General features: G+C 34.0%; 3 protein-coding genes across 3 annotated transcripts; 1 reads left to right on the forward strand and 2 right to left on the reverse strand.

Moving 5' to 3' along the window:
- Positions 1-2608: 2608 nt before the first annotated feature.
- On the reverse strand, positions 2609-4274 carry LOC141658444 (F-box protein CPR1-like). The gene has a single exon (XM_074465392.1). It carries the CDS (start codon positions 3770-3772, stop codon positions 2639-2641), a length of 1134 nt encoding a protein of 377 aa, XP_074321493.1. The 5' UTR covers positions 3773-4274; the 3' UTR covers positions 2609-2638.
- A 6828-nt stretch (positions 4275-11102) lies between these two features.
- LOC141585871 (uncharacterized) lies at positions 11103-13208 on the forward strand. The gene is made up of 4 exons (XM_074406937.1): positions 11103-11960; positions 12118-12210; positions 12303-12370; positions 12679-13208. The coding sequence occupies exons 1-4, from the start codon at positions 11328-11330 to the stop codon at positions 12830-12832; spliced, it is 948 nt and encodes a 315-aa protein (XP_074263038.1). The 5' UTR covers positions 11103-11327; the 3' UTR covers positions 12833-13208.
- LOC141585870 (F-box protein CPR1-like) lies at positions 11954-16434 on the reverse strand. The gene is made up of 2 exons (XM_074406936.1): positions 13903-16434; positions 11954-12135 (listed from the first exon to the last, which is right to left on the reverse strand). The coding sequence occupies exon 1, from the start codon at positions 15106-15108 to the stop codon at positions 13966-13968; it is 1143 nt and encodes a 380-aa protein (XP_074263037.1). The 5' UTR covers positions 15109-16434; the 3' UTR covers positions 11954-12135; positions 13903-13965.
- Positions 16435-19210: the final 2776 nt, after the last annotated feature.

The following is a 19210-nucleotide window of genomic DNA, read 5'->3' on the forward strand; positions in this document are numbered from 1 at the left end:
TGACTGATTCATATTTCACAATCTACTAATGTGAATATGCTGGGTAGAGCAGCATATTGGAAAACAGTAGATTGAGCTCCAATCTACTCTTTCAATATGCCATTTACCAAACACTCAAAATAGTAGATTGTTGAGTCAAACATGCTAAAAGCCTTGAATATGCTGAAAATTTCCCAATCCGCCGTTTACCAAACACCCTCTATAAATGACAGATTGGATTAACAGGTTTGACTAGTATATTTCAATTAACATATTTAGTAGAAGTGTTTGGTAATGAGCAGATTTTGGTTAATAGAATATTGTATCTATGTGTAGATTGTTGACGGATTCATAATGTGAATATGCTGGGTAGAACAACATATTGAAAAACAGTAGATTGAGCTCCAATCTACTATTTGAATATGCCATTTACCAAACACTCAAAATAGTAGATTGGTGAGTCAAACATGCTAAAAGACTTGAATATGCTGAAAACTTTTCAATCCGCCGTTTACCAAACACCCCCATATGTAAATGGTTGACAGATTCAATTTTCTCAATCTACTAATATGATATGAATATGCTGAGTGGAGCAGCATATTGGAAAACAGTAGATTGAAGCTCAATCTACTGTTTCAATATGCCATTTACCAAACACGTAAATTTGTAGATTGGTGAGTCAAACATTCTAAAAGGCTTGAATATGCTGAAAATTCACCAATCTACTGTTTACCAAACACCCCCATAAACTAGTTTGGTTTAAAAAATACGCGGTTTTTAGGTTTTATGGTTTGACCTTTGCGGATCGGTTAACCGTGATCAACCCCATAAAGTAGGTACCACGGTATATATAAATAAATCAAGTATTTTTCCATTACAAAAATAAACCTACATAAGATGCGGAGTAAAGTAGGGTTTGCTACTAGATCTCAAATTAAAAAAAAATGACTAGGGTTTGCTACTAATAAAGTACTAAGCGACTACAATATATCGAGTGGGGATCCTCTATCATACTTGGTGTCCCAATGTGTGTGTCACTCCAATCACCTTCTAACACATCAACAAATTAATATAATTATTGCAATATTTTATTTTGCAACAAGTGATGTGTCAAAAGGTGAGTGGAGTGAACACACATAATGAAACAAAAAGTGGGACAAAGATATCAGTAGACATTTTTTAAGGAGGTTAATATTCGGCGTTGACACATTACTTCGAATCGTTGACAATTTTTAATGAACTTACAACTTTAACCTTTTATAATTATTCACTTAACTTCTCTTTAACCACCTTCTACCTGTAATTAACTTTGAAATTAAAAAAAAAAAAAATCATTATGACGACAACGGTTTCATCATTAACGTAATAAACTAATTGATTGAATCTATTAGTCGTCATTTTGAATGACTATTGCGGAGGTCTTGCTTTATGGAATATCACGTTTTTTGAACTCGTCCTATCGGGTCTGTAAAATAAGTAGGTATAGGTGAGGCATTTTAAGAAAATTATATAACTCCGATCCATAACCCACTAAAGCTCTGTTCTTTTCGACTGAAACGAGCTGAACTGAATTTAATGGAGCTGGGCTGAAGTGAACTAAATTAAATGGAGCTGAGCTAAAGTGAATGAAGCCTAAATTAAGAGTTAATTTTGTGAAGAGATGAGCTAAACAAAACTAACTGAACTAAATTGAATAGGGCTAAGCTGAACTGAACTAAAATAACGTGAAATTAAGCGATAAAAACAAGGCCTAACATGCTTCTATGTGGGCCAAAGATTAGAGTGAGTTCGAGCTTAAATTTGGTCACCTTTAATGTGAATATCTCTTGTAAAACGACAATGTTGAACTAATATAGATCAACAATCTATTGTGTTATAAGATTAACTATTTACGAAGCACAAATTCTCATTAAAGACAGGCACTATCCGTCACAAGCTGAAGACGGATAGTGTCTTTCTCATAAAATGCCCTCCCACTTGCCCTCCCACCTGCCTTATTGTAAAACCGTCTCAAAGGTTTTCGTGTGGGAAAAATGGACATCCATAATCCATAACCACTAATAAAAAAAAGAAACATCAATAACGTTGACGGTAATAATGGATGTTACACATTGCGCACAATTGGGAAGACGCAGTGAAGACGTCTTCCTTAGTTATTATACAGCCTGTTTCCGGCACTATTTTCTACGACGATTCCCATTAATATTCTTCCCTACTCGGACATTTCAGGTGCAGAGTTATCTAGTTATTTCCGGTCGGGTTGCTTTGAGTTAGTTCAGATCATAGTTTGAAAGGTTTTTGTGACAAATTTGTAATTTCAGGTCTTATTGGGGCATCTTTGCTCGGGTGATTTCCAAATTGGGTCGTTTAAGACCGAGTCATTTCAAACTAAAAGATCATAGATTTAAGACATTATCAAAATCAACGACCATACTTTATATGAAATGTTTAAAATATTTGGGATCTTACAATAACAAGAGCTTTCATCTGAAGACGACCCGAATGCAAAACAAAGTATATGAAAAGAATCCTCACATAATCAGCTCCAAGTATCCACAATAAAGTGCTAAGCTAATACTAACAGGTAGAAGTGACATAGCTAACAGAAACGGAAGCGATGAACGAACAGGTGAAACTGCGAGAGCAAGTAACATAACCTTCAATAATTGTTTCTCCTATTCTTTTTCTTGTTCTTTCCTTTTCCAGGTTTCTTTGTAATACGAATACGTTCAGGACAGTCGAGCTGGAGAATATTTTCTGCGTAAACATTGACACCCAGACCATTATCACAATTAGTTAACATCACTTCTGTGAGCTCCGTTGATTGTAGGTCAATGTAAACAAGTTTCTGTAAAGACGTCAATACAAACAATTTCTCCTTTTCCATTGAAAAACTAACAGGTCTCGTCAAGCTTTCCCATCTATGCTTTTCATAACGAAACATCCTTGTCCATGATTCCGCCACACCGTACTCTTTCATAATCCATACATTACATTCAAGATAACAGTTGGCTAAAACGCACAGACAGCCATCTAAATCTCCGACATATAGGTAATCATCTGACTTAACCTCAAAACTTGGCAGCGGCAGACTGGTAAACGTCTCATCCCTTAGACTAAATGTAACAATATTGGTATTAGTCCCAACCCAGTGAATCATTTCATGTACCAAAGCGCCAATACCCCAATTACCAGGTTCGGAAAAACGAGGAACATCAACCAACTTTTTCCAACTATTACCCTTAAAGCTATAAACCATAACTTCACATTGGTAAACAACCTGCATAATCCTAACACATTTCCAGTCTTTAGAAAAAATATCATAACCAAACCCAAACACGGGGCGATCGCAGGGCTCTTCAGGCAATAAAGGAAGTTTATTGTAGGTTTGAGTAGTTGGGTTATACAAGAGCAAATGTCCGTCATCAACCCGAAGCAAAAGCAAACCACGACATGACCCGATAACCCCGACTTGGGTTTTGTAATTCTTGAAGGGATGACTGAGATCAATTGGGTTATCAAACGAGTCGAAATCGGCCGAATAAAGTAAAGGGCGAATTTCAGTACTAGGATAAAAACAATTTCGCAAATAAAGCTTAGAAGGTGAAACAATAAAGTGAAGATTGGTTTTGGTTGCAAGAGATTGTTTTACATGAACATGAACAAATTCATCATCATTAATTAAATTACACCACAATTTGCAAACAATCTTCAAGGATACCACAGTTTTTGCAGGAAATCTTGACAGTATATCAGTAATTATATCAGTCGGAAGTTGGTTTAGGGTTAGCATCGTGATCAGTAATAATGAATTAAGAATCTAATTAATATGATAAATAATGAAATTAAAGTGAAAATCTATAAAGGGTACCGAGAAAATCAGAGATTAGTGTCATGCGTTTCTGGGAATTGATTGAAAAGAATGTGATCTAGGCACTGATCATTGATAGTGATAGAATTTAGAAGAAAAGTTTTACGGGTTTAGAATTGCATGAATAATAACGAGATATAAGAGCGCTATTTATACTATTATATGAGTCTTAGTTTCGTAATCTATGTTAAGGAAATACAATATTTACATGGGTTATAGTTTTCCTAATATACCACAACTAGGAATGAGAAAGATATCATGATTATAAGGAAATTCTATTAACAACAATATTAGGAAAGAATCTTTGAGACGATTTAAGTAATATTTTCAATAGATACTACTTACTCTCTGTCAATTTGGCATGGAGTAACCTTCACATGCGAGAGGTCTTATCCAAAGATTACAACAAAATTCCATATAATAATAATAATAATAATAATAATAATAATAATAATTTCACCAATTTTGATGTAAACTTTTATTTTTCTATCTATGAAAGCTGCGCGCATCCTTAAAAAAAAGGAATAATAAAATAAATAATAAAAAGGAAGCTCATTGTAGGTTTGAGTAGTCGGGTTATACAGTGGCAAATAACCACCATCAACACGAAGCAAAAGCAACCCACGACATGACCCGGTAACCCCTACCGGGGTTTTGCAATTGTTGAATGGGTGACTGAGTTTAATTGGGTTATCAAAAGAGTCGAAATCGGTCGAATAAAGTAAATGGCAAATTTTCTTACTAGGTTTCACAGGATGATTATATTTTTGCAAATCAAACCTAGAAGTTGAGACAACATAGTGAAGATTGGTTTTGGTTGCAAGAGATCGTTCTATATGACATAACAAACCCCCCCTACTACTAAGAGAATAAAAATTCTCTTAGTTTTTCCCTCCAAAATGTATCAACCTTAGTAAGGAAATAATTAAAACTTTCTTTTAATAAACTATTATCTTTTCCTTAAAATATAATCTTATTATAATTATACTCTAATCTTTTAAATAAATTCAAAATTATGATTGTTTTTATTATAATAATAAAATAAATTTGGTATTAAACTATAAAAGAGTTAATTAAATTTTACTCCCTTTTAAAATTACTCGATTTTGATTTTTTTTTTCCTAAAATTACTCCCTTAGGTTGCATTTTGACCTAAAATTGCTTCATAACTCCAACTGAAAAGACTTATTTCGTCTATTTTTGAACTTATTTCGTTTGTGGATTAACCAATTTATATTTTGAAAAGTATAACCGTGTAGACAAATAGAGGAAGAGTTAAACAACAGACAAAACAAGTCACTTAATTGGAGTTTTGAAGCAATTTTAAGTTAAAATGCAACTTAAGGGAGTAACTTCATGAAATTTTTTCAAAAGAGAGTAATTTTAAAAAAGGCGATTTTAAAAGGGAGTAAAATATAATTAACTCAACTATAAACTACAAGTTGCTAAATTTTTTACAATCAATTTAATTTTTAAATTCTTTATAAAAACAATCAAGAATGGACTATCTAATTAATTACTATCAACTATACACATTATTAAAATTTATTTTACAATCAATTTAATTGTAAAATTCTCTATAAAAACACGGTCTAAAAAACCGCGCTTTTGCGCGGGGTCTGCACTAGTTCATTATAACTAATTAAATTAAACCATGATTTGCAAACAATCTTCAAGCAACACACTGTTTTTCCAGGCAATCTTGACAATATATTAGTAATTAAATCAATTGGGAGCGTTGGTACAAATGTTGTATTAACTGAAATCATACTCCGTACAACATTTTAACTTAGAATAATCTCAACTATTAACATCGTCTTCTCAAAATAAAAAATGTTAGATTTTAACTTCTTGTTTTTACAGAAAAATTGCTAAAACTTACTCTTTTCAAAACGATCACCCCATCATATTCTTTTGTAAGCCATTTTATACAATTAAGGGTTTTTAAATAGTCTTAGGAGTCGTTTGATTCACTACTTAGGAATGAAATGGAATGGAATGAGAAACCATAGGAGTATGGGGTTCCAATTCCATACCTTCCAATACATGTTTGGTTTATTAGAAAAATAAACATGAAGGAATGGAGTTTGAATCCATGGGAAAAAGGTGGGTACGGGATTCCAAGGGGTTTGGGTGGAATGAGAATCCATTAGAATTCTAACTCCATTCTAAAATACCTCAACCAAACACTAGAATGATTAGAATCCATTTCATTCCAAACCCCCCAACCAAACACCCCTTAGAGTATTTTGAGAAGATGATGTGATAGTTGGGTTTATTGTAAGTTAAAAATAAAAAATAGTTTTGATTGATATGAAACGGCCATTCATAGTTCACATTATTCATGTTAATTTTTCCTAAAAAAAAAATATATTGCAAAAAAAACCATAATTATTCCCGGTCAAAAAACATTAGATAGAATTGCCTTGGAAAAAACATTAGATAGAATTGTAATATTCGAACTTCTATTTCACAAGTTACAAAATTTAACCATGAAAAAAATATTGCAATAAACCATAATAATTCCCGGTCTCTTCTGCTCCGATGTCCATAACCTTTACAAGTTTTTTACCCGAACTAACCACAATTTCAATCAATAAACCAACAATTTTATTCTTCTCAACAATAATTTGCATCAAACTTAAATCAAACCCATTAATATTTTTTACCATATTTTCACAATTTACCATCTTATAATATGCTAATTCTTGCAACTTTCCAAAACTGTCACTGATTTTTACCATGCTCCTCATATTCTCAATATCAATTCCCTTCTTTAATTCTTCAACTCCAATCTTCAATGTAGTATAACTCTTGTAGCAAATTTCTAGTAAATCCAACTTATTTTTCGCTTTGTCGTCGAAAACATCCTTCATCTTCTCTTTTTCACTTTGAAAGTAACTTATGTCATTGTCTATAACATTCAAGGTTGTGTCAATAGCCACCCTAGTCAAAGTTAGTGGATCAGCTTCCGGGTCGGGTAAGTTCTGAGTGAATATGGACTCACAAGTATCTCTGTTTCGGGTTTCGTTACAGATTGTTTGGATAAAGGACATTGTATCCTGGTCAATAATTTCATGGGAAAACAATGGAGAAATTATGAAAAGAAAAACTATGATTTGGAGAGGAATTAACATCGGATTTTTAGGGAGGATAGCCATGTTTTCTTTTGATTTTTTTTTTTTCAATATGGTCAATGTAAGAAATTATGACTATTAAATAGAGATACAGATTACCATAATAAGAATACATGATATACGACACACATTAATAAGCTGAATATGGAAAGATTGAAGGTTTGAGTAGTTGGGTTATACAACAGCAAACGGCTATCATCAACGCTAAGCAAAATCAAGCCACGACATGATGCGATAACCCACATCGGGGTTTTGAAATCCTTTAAAGGGTGACGGAGTAAAACTGGGTTATCTAAAGAGTCGAAATCGGCCGAATAAAAGATAGGGTAATTGGGTTCATCGTGATGACCTTGCATAATACGCATAGGAGGTGTGACAATATACTGAAGATTGGTTTTAGTAACAAGAGATCTTTCTATATGATAATTAACAAAGTATTTATCACTAATTAAATTATACCAAGATTTGCAAACAATCATCAAGCGACACAGTGTTTTTGCAGGTAATCTTGATAATATATCAGTAATTAAATCAATTGGGAGCTGGGTTAGGGTTTGCATCATCATCAGTATAATGAATTGAGAATCTAATTAATATGATAAATAATGAAATTAAAGTGAAAACATGAAATGGGTACCAGGAAAATCAGAAATTAATGGAACAATCGTGATGAATTTCTGGAATCGAAAAAATGCAAGCTAGGGTTTTACTCGTAATTATCAAGAGAATTTTTTGATACCTCAAATCCCATATGGCCATATTATATTTGAGTTAAGCAAGTTTAGTTATTTTGGCCCGGACCAAAAATGTGGATCGAACGGGGCAATTCTGTCTGGACCGATCTTGACCGAATTTTTCCGGGTTTATCCCTATACTTGAATATGAGTAAAAAAAAGTAAAATACTACTTGTACTACGAAGTACATTTTAACTTAGAAAAATCTCAAGTATTAACTTTGTTTTCTCAAAATAGAAAATGTGTAGAATATAGGTGTTGTTTGACATTGCTTATGAAAAATGACTTTTCCTTTTTAAAATAAGTTTATTCACAAGTTACTTTTCGGAAAAGTTTTAGTTGTTTGGCCATACTTTTGTAAAAACGGTTTCTCACAAAATTTATATGTTTGACCTATCTACTTTAATACAACTTTTGTTTGCTTATTTGGTTCTTTATATAAAAAGTAGAAGTAGTAAATATCTACTTCTCTTTTTGGGGGTGAATAATCAGTTTTTGACTTCTTAAAAGCATTTTTAAAACTCTCTAATTTACCATGTTTGGTCAAGCTACTACTTTTTCAATTACAAAAGCACTTTTTAAGCTTGACCAAACAGCACCATAGTTAATTTACTCTTTTCAAAACATTATCCTCTCATATTCTTTTGTCAGCCATTTAATACAATTGAGTGTTTTTAAATAACCTACGAGTGTTTTGAGAAAAAGATCTGATAGTTGGATTTATTGTCTATTAAAAATTAGCTTGAATATACGAGAAGGTAGTCAGCCATAGTTCTGATTATTCATGTTAATTTTTCTAAAAAGAAAAAAGATATTGTAAAAAACCACAATAATTCCCGGTAAAAAAACATTAGACAGAATAGGCTTCGAAAAAACATTAGATATAATTGTAATATTTGAACTTTCTATTAACAAGTTACAAAATTTAACCATCAAAAAAATATTGCAAAAAACTATAATAATTTACTGTCTGTTCTGCTACGATGTCGATAACCTTTACAAGTTTTTTTACCCGAACTAACCACAAATTCAATAAATAAACCAACAATTTTGTTCTTTTCAACAATAACTAGTTTTAAACCCGTGCAAAATTGCACGGGTTTGTATTTAGGACGGTATGAATTTTTTTTGATGAATATTTTATTTTTACATTCCTATTGTAATTATCTAATACTAGTTCTGTATCAGTGATCTAACTGGAAATGAACATTCTCCACGTAAATAGGATGCGCTAAAACCACAACTACCGGGTGAATGTTCATTTCCAGTTACAGACGGATTAACATCAGTAAGAGTTTCACCATATTCGGCACATAGATCTCTCACTAAGCACTCAACAACATCGTACTCTTAAAAGTTATTTAAGTTATTTAATTTATTCGCATTGTTGTAATAATTAATTTCACTAATTTCTATTATATATTCTCTTTATATGTAATTCATTCCCGTAATTAAATGTAATTTATTTTCGTAATTATGTAATTTTATTATTAATTATGTAATTTTATTATTAATTATGTAATTCATTCCGATTATATGTAATTTATTTTATTTATTCCGATTTTTAATTCATTCCGATTATATGCAATTAATTTCATTTTTCCCGATTGTATGTAATTATTTCATAAATTTTTTTTAAGACGGAAATTGTCGCATGGTTGTATTGGCAGACGATTTGAAGAAATAAATTCTTTGTCCACCAACGGGACCCACCATAACCTGAATTTCCAAAAAAAAAAAAAAGTTGTGCAAATGACGTGGCGCATTCTCCATTCAGCATTGTCTTCTGAATTAATAAAGATAAGATTTGCATCAAACTTAAATCCTCTACCAAATCAAACTCATTAATACTCGTATTTTTTTTACCATATTTTCACAATTTACCATTTTATCATATTTCTTTAAATTCTTCAACTCCAATCTTCAATGTTTTCTTACCTAATCAAAAAAAAAAAAAAAAAAAAAAAGAACAGCTCCAATCTTCAATGCAGCATAACTCTTGTTTTTCGCTTTGTCGTCGAAAACATCCTTCATCTTCTCTTTTTCACTTTGAAAGTAACTTATGTCATTGTCTATAACATTCAAGGTTGTGTCAATAGCCACCATATTCAAAGTTAGTGGATCAGCTTCCGGGTCGGGTAAGTTCTGAGTGAATATGGACTCACAAGTACCTCCGTTTCGGGTTTCGTTACAGTTTGTTTGGATAAAGGACATTGTATCCGGGTCAATTTCTTGGGAAAACAATGGAGAAATTATGGAAAGAAAAATTATGATTTGGAGAGGAATTAGCATTGGATTTTTAGGGAGGATACCCATGTTTTCTTTTGAATTTTTTTTAATATGGTCAATGTATAGAAATTATGATTATGATTATGATTATTAAATAGAGATACAGATTACCATAATAAGAATAGGAAACCTCGTTGTCTATGCAAAATAGGAAACCAATTACATGTTTGGAAGTTTACCTAGTTCGGTTAAAAAGAAATTCAAGTCGGGTTATTTGCAATCGGTTTCAGTTAGTCTTGCTATAGACGGATATATCCGTTTATAGTTAAAGACGGGTCAAATAGCTTGAAAGTTGTGACATTTTTTGTCCCCACCATACCACTTATTGCTTGTCCTATTAGAAATGTGGTATTGTATTTGACCCGTCTTTAGTTATAGACGGATATGTGCTGTCTATAATGAGATTTTGTGCAACTCTATTGGCAATTTGGCATTGGGAAAGATTCTAATAAAATTCCGTATATCTTATCAATTAGTTTAGTTCGTAAACTTACGAAAGATAGTACTCAAAATGGGATGGGTTCCAAGCTTAGAGCCTAGAGGCGGGATGAGGTATGTACCTGATTAATAATAAAATTAAAAAATAGAGCTATGATTTATTAAATAACATGCTTTGTTATTATAGAAGTACACAAATTTTTATTTCAGACCGCTATATCCGTCTGAAATTGTCAGACGGATACCATTCTCTCTCACAAAAAATCCATTTAGGGTGTGAGTGGGAAAGCACATGGGGGTGTCCCATCACCCATGTGCTTCTCACTTGTGAGAGATCTTATTGCGTCTATAAGACGGTCTGAAGCAAGACGGACTGGTAGAAGTATTATTAAGACAATATAACTCTTAATTAGTCAAACATGAAACAAAAAACATAACTAAATCAAAGCAAATACGTACATTATTCATGGGTCTTAAAATAAGCCTTACAAGTCGAAATAATCTAAAACTTTCCACATTACCATTATACATTATCCCCATACCGCATCTAAGACGTACATGCGTCTTGTGATCGGACCCCAATTTATTTCGACAAAGACAACCTTATCGAGTGATCAAAAAGTATTTTTCCACTTTTCTAATAATCTTATAGCACGTAGTCATATTCAATGAAAAAAAAAAGTGTCATTTTCCACATTGTTCTATACTTTTATCCTTAGTCATCATTCCAAATCACTTTTACACCATACGTCCTAACCTTTGTTCTTTTACGTCCACACCTTTAAAACTCCATAATTTTAGGGATATGAAGCTTGTACAACATGACATTGGAGTATTATTGAAAATAATATTTAATTTTCCGATATTCCGAAACCCCAATGTCATGTTGTGTTAGCTTCACATCCTTAAAAGAATGGTGCTTCAGAATATCCTTCAAGAACTCGGGTCTCCGATCCACGACAACAGACTTGGGTGATGGCACGGTGATGCACTGCTGGGTGCCGAAACAACCCCAACAATCCAAGCCAAACTTGCTACTAATCCATGGGTTCGGAAACAATGCCTTGTGGCAGTGGTCTGATGTTGTAGGGCGAATGACACCTTACTTTAACGTCTATGTACCGGACCTGGTCTTCTTCGGGGAGTCTTACACGACTAAACCAGACCGCACTGATGCGTTCCAGGCCCAGTGTATTATAAGACTCATGGAGGAACTCTCGGTGAATGCTAGGCTCAGTGTTGTTGGACTGAGCTACGGCGGTTTTGTGGCGTACTCCATAGCGGCCCAAGCCCAACTCCAAAATGTGGTGGAAAAAGTGGTGATATGTTGTTCTGCAGTATGTATGGAGGAGAAGGATATAACTGAAGGGAGGTTTAATGTGCCGGATTTGGAATCCGCCGCTGATATTTTGTTGCCTCAGACGCCTGAGAAGCTTAAGGAGCTCCTCAATTTTACGCTTGTTAAGCCGCCAAAGATTGTGCCTTCCTGTCTTCTCAATGACTTCATCCATGTCAGTAAACTATTTCTTTGATTCTTCATCCCTCTCTTTTCCGGTTCAAGTCGGTCTTTGTGAAGTAGGGACCAAGTCGATTTTGCCAGATGTAGTAATTCTCAAAGATCCAATCCTATATGGCTTGATACGAATGTGGTTGCTGCATAATGTGCAGGTAATGTGTAGAGAGTACCTGCAAGAGAAAAGAGAGTTGATCAGGGCGATTCCGAGAGACAGGAAATTGGATGAAATTCCAAAGATCACACAGGTACAAGTTTACAACCCTTCTGTTTATACTAAATACTTGGAAATTATGCTTTCTATTTGGTAGGTTAATTGTTAAAAAAACTTTTGGTGTAGCCAACATTGATAATTTGGGGAGATCAGGATCAGATATTTCCTCTAGAGTTCGGCTACAGATTGAAAAAGTAAGTTTTCCGTGCTACTGACTTCAGATAGAAGTGTACAGCTACGGATTTGTCCCGGGAACTCGTGAACTAGAACTTCCTAGGGATTTTTGCGAAATTTCATTTCCTGTGAAATTTCCTAGATACAACCAAACAGATTTTTCCAATTCAGTTGAAATGTAAAATCACAGAAAATATAACATTCCGGGCATAGCAAACCTTTTTAGGTAACTAAACAAGCATAAAAAAGAAGTGTTATTACTGAAGTACTGAATTAGATGCTAATTAAAGTTTTTTTTTTCTTTCTGAAATTGATCACTGGTTTGCAGTCACATAGGAGACAATGCTGTTCTAGCGATCATAGAGAACGCTGGACATGGTTTCAGCATGGAGAGACCAAAGGAATTCTACAGCCATTTGAAGACATTCTTGATTGATGATCACGTTTCGCATGCAAATGATACACATCAAAATGGCAAGTAGTTACTACCTTCTCCTTCCATTATATTCTTCGCATTTTGACGAATTTCGAAAAATGTGAATAACATGAAAAAAAGGAGGGAGTAACTTAGATTGTTGGCTATGGAGAGGTAACATAAATTCTATACGAATCTAAAGGCATTTATAGTTTGACTGGTAATCGTCTTTTGCAAGCAAATGCTAGTACAATATATGAGGGAGGTGATTCGAACCTGTGACCTACTGTCACGATACCTCTATTCTTAACCACTAGGCTAAAGACCTCTTTGGTTCCAAATAATAGGAAAATATTTTCAGTGCAACCTAGTAGTAATGTGTTCAAATCTTCAGATACACTGTACTAGTAGATACGCAGTAATAAAGAAAAACTTTCACTTTAGTGTCGTGAGAAGGAGAACATTCCATAGTTTCAGGACATGGTAGCATACTAGCATTAGCCATAAGACAGGAACTGAAACCTCGGCAAATATGCATGAAAAAGATCTACAATAAATCATGATATTGGTCGAATGATTGGTACATACTATGAACATAAAAAAGAAAACCAGTTACATAGACAAATAGTTTAGACCTTTTTACTTATCACATATTTAATCTTCCCATGCTTTGGAGCTCGTATCGTAAAACAGACGGGAGCCCTCAAGGCATTGTGAAGATATTGTTGTAATCCAAGATAAACCTAGAGTAGTTTTTCATCTAAAATTCTAAATTAGATCCCACAACCAAACAGAGGATAGAGAGAAGCGAATCAAAAACAGTTCCAAACATCTAACTTGTGATATTAGATCTTGGTCTTGGTGGTAGTGGTATAGACGACTAACACAGCGAATCTCGTTATACGTGGTTAATACCGTCACTAACTGCAGTTAAATATAGTGGCTGGGTTCCTCAACACCTTTACAAAACAAAACGCATTTTGGTGTCAAAGGCTTGATTTGATACCATGATTCAACCCTTTCATATGCTTCAAGCTCTAGCAAAAAATAATACTTCTACAAGGTTAAGATTAACAGGTAATGGAGACGGTTACAGAGTACATAACAGTATGGATCAAAATCGACAATGTGACATACCTGACAGAAACATAAGCTTCAATTCTTGTTCTTTCTTCTCCTCCTCTTCCTCCCATGTTTGTTTCAAGAATGAACGCCATCGACAAATTGAGAATAGTTCAACACGAGAAGATTTTCTATGTAAACATGCGCATTCAGAACTCTGTCACAATCAGCTAACCTCAAAACTGTGAGCTTCTTTGTTTTTAAATCAAGGTAGGCAAGCTTGCCACAGGCCACTTTTACAAGCACTCGCTTCATGTCCATTGAATAACTGATAGGCCTCTCCGCGAAAAGGCAGTCACGTGTATTGATTTTAAACATCCTAGTCCAAGGTTTCGCCACACCATACTCCTTCATCACCCACACATGGCAATGAAAAGAACAGTTAGTTAGAAGACATAAGATACCATCTACCGTTCCCACATGCAGGCCTCTACATGTCTTGAAATGGAAATTTGGCAATGGCAGACAACTAAACGCTTCATCCCTTAAATTAAATGCAACAATAAACTCGTACACATCATTGCTATTGGTACCGACCCAATGGAGTGTTTCATGTACAAAAACGCCAACACCCCGATCACATGGCAAGGAATAACAAGGAAAATCAGGTACCCTTTTCCAACAATTAGTTTTCTGGCTATAAAGCATAACTTCACACAAGAGATACCCTATTTCTTTAAACAATCGTTGCATAATTCTCACACATTTGAAGTCCCGTGTTGCATTATCATAACCGAAACCATAACAGAAGTGACCAAACGTCTCGGCAGCTTGGTATACTCGTAAACTAGGAAGCACATTATATGTTTGAGTAGTCGGGTTATACAACAGCAATTGATGCTTAGTAACGCAAAGCAAAAGCAAGCCGCGACATGATCCAAAAACCTGTGTTCCTGTTCTACAATCCTTGAAAGGATGACTAAGCTCACGCAGATTACCTAACGAGTCGAAATCAGCCGAATAATGGACATTACAAGTTTTCTTACGGGGTTCTGGAAGATTATCATATTCTTGCATATAAAACCTAGGAGTTGTGACAACATAGTGGAGATTGGTTTTGGTTGCAAGAGATTTTTCTAAATGACAATTAACAAAGTAATCATCACTAATTAAATTACACCATGATTTGCAAACAATCTTTAAGCATACCACACATTTTGCAGGTAATCTTGACAGTATATCAGTAATTAAATCAATTGGAAGTTGGGTCATCATAAACATGAATTGGGGATCTAGTTAATATGATTATCACTGAAATTAAGTGAAATCCTTAAAAGGGTAACAGGAAAATCAGAGATTAGCAGGAACCATGATAATGAAATTTTGGGAATTGAAGATAAAATGCAATCTAGGGTTTATGAGAGTAAAGTGAAACATTTTAGATTGTTTGGGGAATTTTGAACATTTTTTTCGAGAAATATAGCAATCCAATCCAGTTAATGTGAAATTAACTACGTATCTTATTTTTAAGAAAGAAATTTACTCAATTAAATATTTTACCATTATTTGAAATCAAAATTATTTATCAAATATAAATCCTAAGATTCCTAATTAATGGAAAGCATGTGCAAATATTTTTTTTTAACCCTTATTATTTTTGGTGATCAAATATTCCCATGAGATTTTTTTAGTAAAGTTACAATGAGAATATTCTAATGTACAATACTTTCTGGAATTAAACATATACTCCCTCTCATCCAAACCAATTTTTTTTTTAATAATATGTAACTAAAGATATACGTTGCAAAACGTGTTCGGCAAGTGTGATAAAGCAAGTGTTACCTTTGCTTTGAATGGGAGGGAGTAATTTTTAGTAAAAAAAAATGTATAGAAAATTTGATTTGTGCTTAATTGCAAGTTTTTGACAACTTATGTGGCTAATTTGCCAAAAGTGAAAAGTTAAGAGGTTGATTTACACCGTGGTTAAGTTCCACTTTAGTGTCTTGACTCTTGAGGAGAACATTTCGTAGTTCCTGACTTCCTGGACATGGTAGCATTAGGCTAAGAAAAGTCGGGTATGGAACTGAAACCTGGCCAAATAAGTCTGAAAAACATTTACTTTAAATCTTGATATTGATCAACTAATCGATTAATAATTAAATACTATGAACATATCTTATTCTTCACATGCTTCGGAGCTCATACGTCTCTATAAATCATAAAGCATCCAACACCGACTCCTTATAGCCAAATCCCTTGAAACTAAGCGTGAAGGATATCCGAAATTAAAACTAACCAAACGAGGTTCCCTAATGTTATGATCCATGGTCATAACTAAACAACAGAGGATAGGAAGAATCAGGTCAAAAACAGCTCCGAGCATCCAACTAGTAGTAAAAATGTTTTCAATATCGCCACTAACGGCAGTAAAATGAAGTCGTGCGGGTCTTCAACACCGTTGAAACAAAACGCATTTCGGTGTCACAACCTTGTTTTGCTACCATCACTCAACCATTTCCTATACTTCAAGCTCTAGCAAAAACTAATACGTACAAGGCTAATACTAACACGTAGTGGTAATAGCATGCACCAAAAAAGTACAATGTGACATACCTTTCAGAAACGAAAGCAGCAGACAGGTGAAAGAAGGTTATATAAGCTTCAATTCTTCTTCTTTCTCCTCCTCCTCCAATTCTTCCTCCTTTCCACGTTTCTTTTGAATATGAATATCATCAGCAAATTCAGTATAGTCCAACATGAGAAGATTTTCTACGTAGACATGGGCATTCAGACAGGTGTCCCAATCAGCAAACCTCAAATCTGTGTGCTCCTTTGTTTCTAAATCATGGTAAGCAAGCTTGAAAAGGGCCATTTTTACAAGCAATCTCTTCTTGTCTAAAGAATAACTGACAGGTTACGGATTGTAGTAACTGTACTCCAGGAGGAGGAGGAGAGGTCAGTAACTGTACGATTTATAACTTCAATTTTAATTGCTATAAATAGACTATCTTGGTTACGGATTCCAATTTTCTATGATTATGATGATTTTTTTTTTCTTTTTTTGGAATTAACTATTTGGTACTCGTAACTTTTATTCACAGAACCAATCACACAACCACGGATTTAGAACTGGTGTTTACATCCAAGTCCAGTTTAGCAAAATTTCATCCTGAGAGTGGGAGTGAGAGTGATAAACTCAAAAAAATAGAGGCAATGAAGGATTCCCAATTCTATGGCTTGATGTTCCCCGAGCCGAATACAAAACAAGCTAACATGAGTTTGTTTCGGGCTTTATGGGAAAATTATGATAAGAAAACAAATTCATTTTCGATTGGGAATGATCGTATGGTTCTTTGTGCCCATGAAGCTGCATATTTAGTTAAAAATAGCGGCATTTTACTTGAAACTCAAAATGGGGGAGAAACTCTGAAGATACCTAAGTCAAGTGAAAGGAAAAGAAAAAGAAAAAGAAAAACGAACTTTTATGATCGCCTATGTGAAACTTATGGGGTAGAGAAAAAGACAAGGAATGTGTTGCCTAAAGGATTAATCGAGCGCGTGCTGCAAAATATGGAAGTTAAAGATGAAGAATCAAAAGAAGATTTTCAAAGACTGATGGGGTTCTACTTCGTAAATTTTATTTTTGTCCCTCCCAAAGATAACCAAGCAAGAAAAACTTTTTTTCGCTTTATGAACATCTATGAAGAAATAAATTGGGCACGATTCGATTTGTTAATCAAATACCAACTGTTATGGAAGGGATTGAAAACTCAATTGAGGAAAAATACAAGCAGCTAAAGGAGAAAAAATACAAGCAGCTAAAGGGGAAAAAATACAAGCAGCTAAAGGAGGGAGGGGAGGCGATACTTTATGTGCCTGTGAACCATGCTTGCAATAGTTGGCAAAAGAACTTCACAGGCACATAAAATATTGCCTCCCCTCCCTCCTTTAGCTGCTTGTATTTTTTCCTCTTTAGCTGCTTGTATTTTTTCTCCTTTAGCTGCTTGTATTTTTCCTCAACTGAGTTTTCAATCCCTTCCATAACAGTTGGTATTTGATTAAAAATGAACTGTCCCCAATTTATTTCTTCATAGATGTTCATAAAGCGAAAAAAAGTTTTTCTTGCTTGGTTATCTTTGGGAGGGACAAAAATAAAATTTACGAAGTAGAACCCATCAGTCTTTGAAAATCTTCTTTGATTCTTCATCTTTAACTTCCATATTTTGCAGCACGCGCTCGATTAATCCTTTAGGCAACGCATTCCTTGTCTTTTTCTCTACCCCATAAGTTTCACATAGGCGATCATAAAAGTTCGTTTTTCTTTTTCTTTTTCTTTTCCTTTCACTTGACTTAGGTATCTTCAGAGTTTCTCCCCCATTTTGAGTTTCAAGTAAAATGCCGCTATTTTTAACTAAATATGCAGCTTCATGGGCACAAAGAACCATACGATCATTCCCAATCGAAAATGAATTTGTTTTCTTATCATAATTTTCCCATAAAGCCCGAAACAAACTCATGTTAGCTTGTTTTGTATTCGGCTCGGGGAACATCAAGCCATAGAATTGGGAATCCTTCATTGCCTCTATTTTTTTGAGTTTATCACTCTCACTCCCACTCTCAGGATGAAATTTTGCTAAACTGGACTTGGATGTAAACACCAGTTCTAAATCCGTGGTTGTGTGATTGGTTCTGTGAATAAAAGTTACGAGTACCAAATAGTTAATTCCAAAAAAAGAAAAAAAAAATCATCATAATCATAGAAAATTGGAATCCGTAACCAAGATAGTCTATTTATAGCAATTAAAATTGAAGTTATAAATCATAAAAGAAGGGAGTACAGTCTTCTTCTTCTTCTTCTTCTTCTTCTTGCAAATAAAGCCTGGGAATTGTGACAACATAATGAAGATTGGTTTTGGTTGCAAGAGATTTTTCTAAATGATAATTAACAAAGTAATCATCACTAATCAAATTATACCATGATTTGCAAACAATCTTCAAGCATAACAGTGTTTTTGCAGGTAATCTTGATAATATATCAGTAATTAAATCAATTGGGAGGTGGGTTATCATCATCACAATAATCACGAATTGGGAATCTAAGTAATATGATTAATAATGAAATTAAAGTGAACCCCTAAAATGGGTAGCACGAGAATTAATGATTCGAAGGAAACATGAATGAATTTCTGAGAATTGAAGATAAAAATGCAATCTAGGGTTTAAAAGAGTAAGTGAAACATATTAGATTGACAAGATATTACCCCCAAATCGTGGAATCCATTGTTGGGAAAATGTTGAACACCATGAATATTGATCTACATTGAGACATTGAGGCTTTAGCACCTCAAATCAGAATATTTGTTCAAATTGAGTTGTTACTTGT

This window comes from Silene latifolia, chromosome 6 (genome assembly GCF_048544455.1).
Source record: "Silene latifolia isolate original U9 population chromosome 6, ASM4854445v1, whole genome shotgun sequence".
Taxonomy (NCBI): Eukaryota; Viridiplantae; Streptophyta; class Magnoliopsida; order Caryophyllales; family Caryophyllaceae; genus Silene; species Silene latifolia.

Excerpts from the sequence above, each read along its gene's own strand:
- LOC141658444 (XM_074465392.1), bottom strand. The coding sequence starts at position 3,772 with ATGCTAACCCTAAACCAACTTCCGACTGATATAATTACTGATATACTG.
- LOC141585870 (XM_074406936.1), bottom strand. The coding sequence starts at position 15,108 with ATGTTTATGATGACCCAACTTCCAATTGATTTAATTACTGATATACTG.
- LOC141585871 (XM_074406937.1), top strand. The coding sequence starts at position 11,328 with ATGTCATGTTGTGTTAGCTTCACATCCTTAAAAGAATGGTGCTTCAGA. Across the intron at positions 12,211-12,302 it reads AAATTCCAAAGATCACACAG|CCAACATTGATAATTTGGGG; the intron begins GTACAAGTTTAC and ends CTTTTGGTGTAG. Across the intron at positions 12,371-12,678 it reads TTCGGCTACAGATTGAAAAA|TCACATAGGAGACAATGCTG; the intron begins GTAAGTTTTCCG and ends ACTGGTTTGCAG.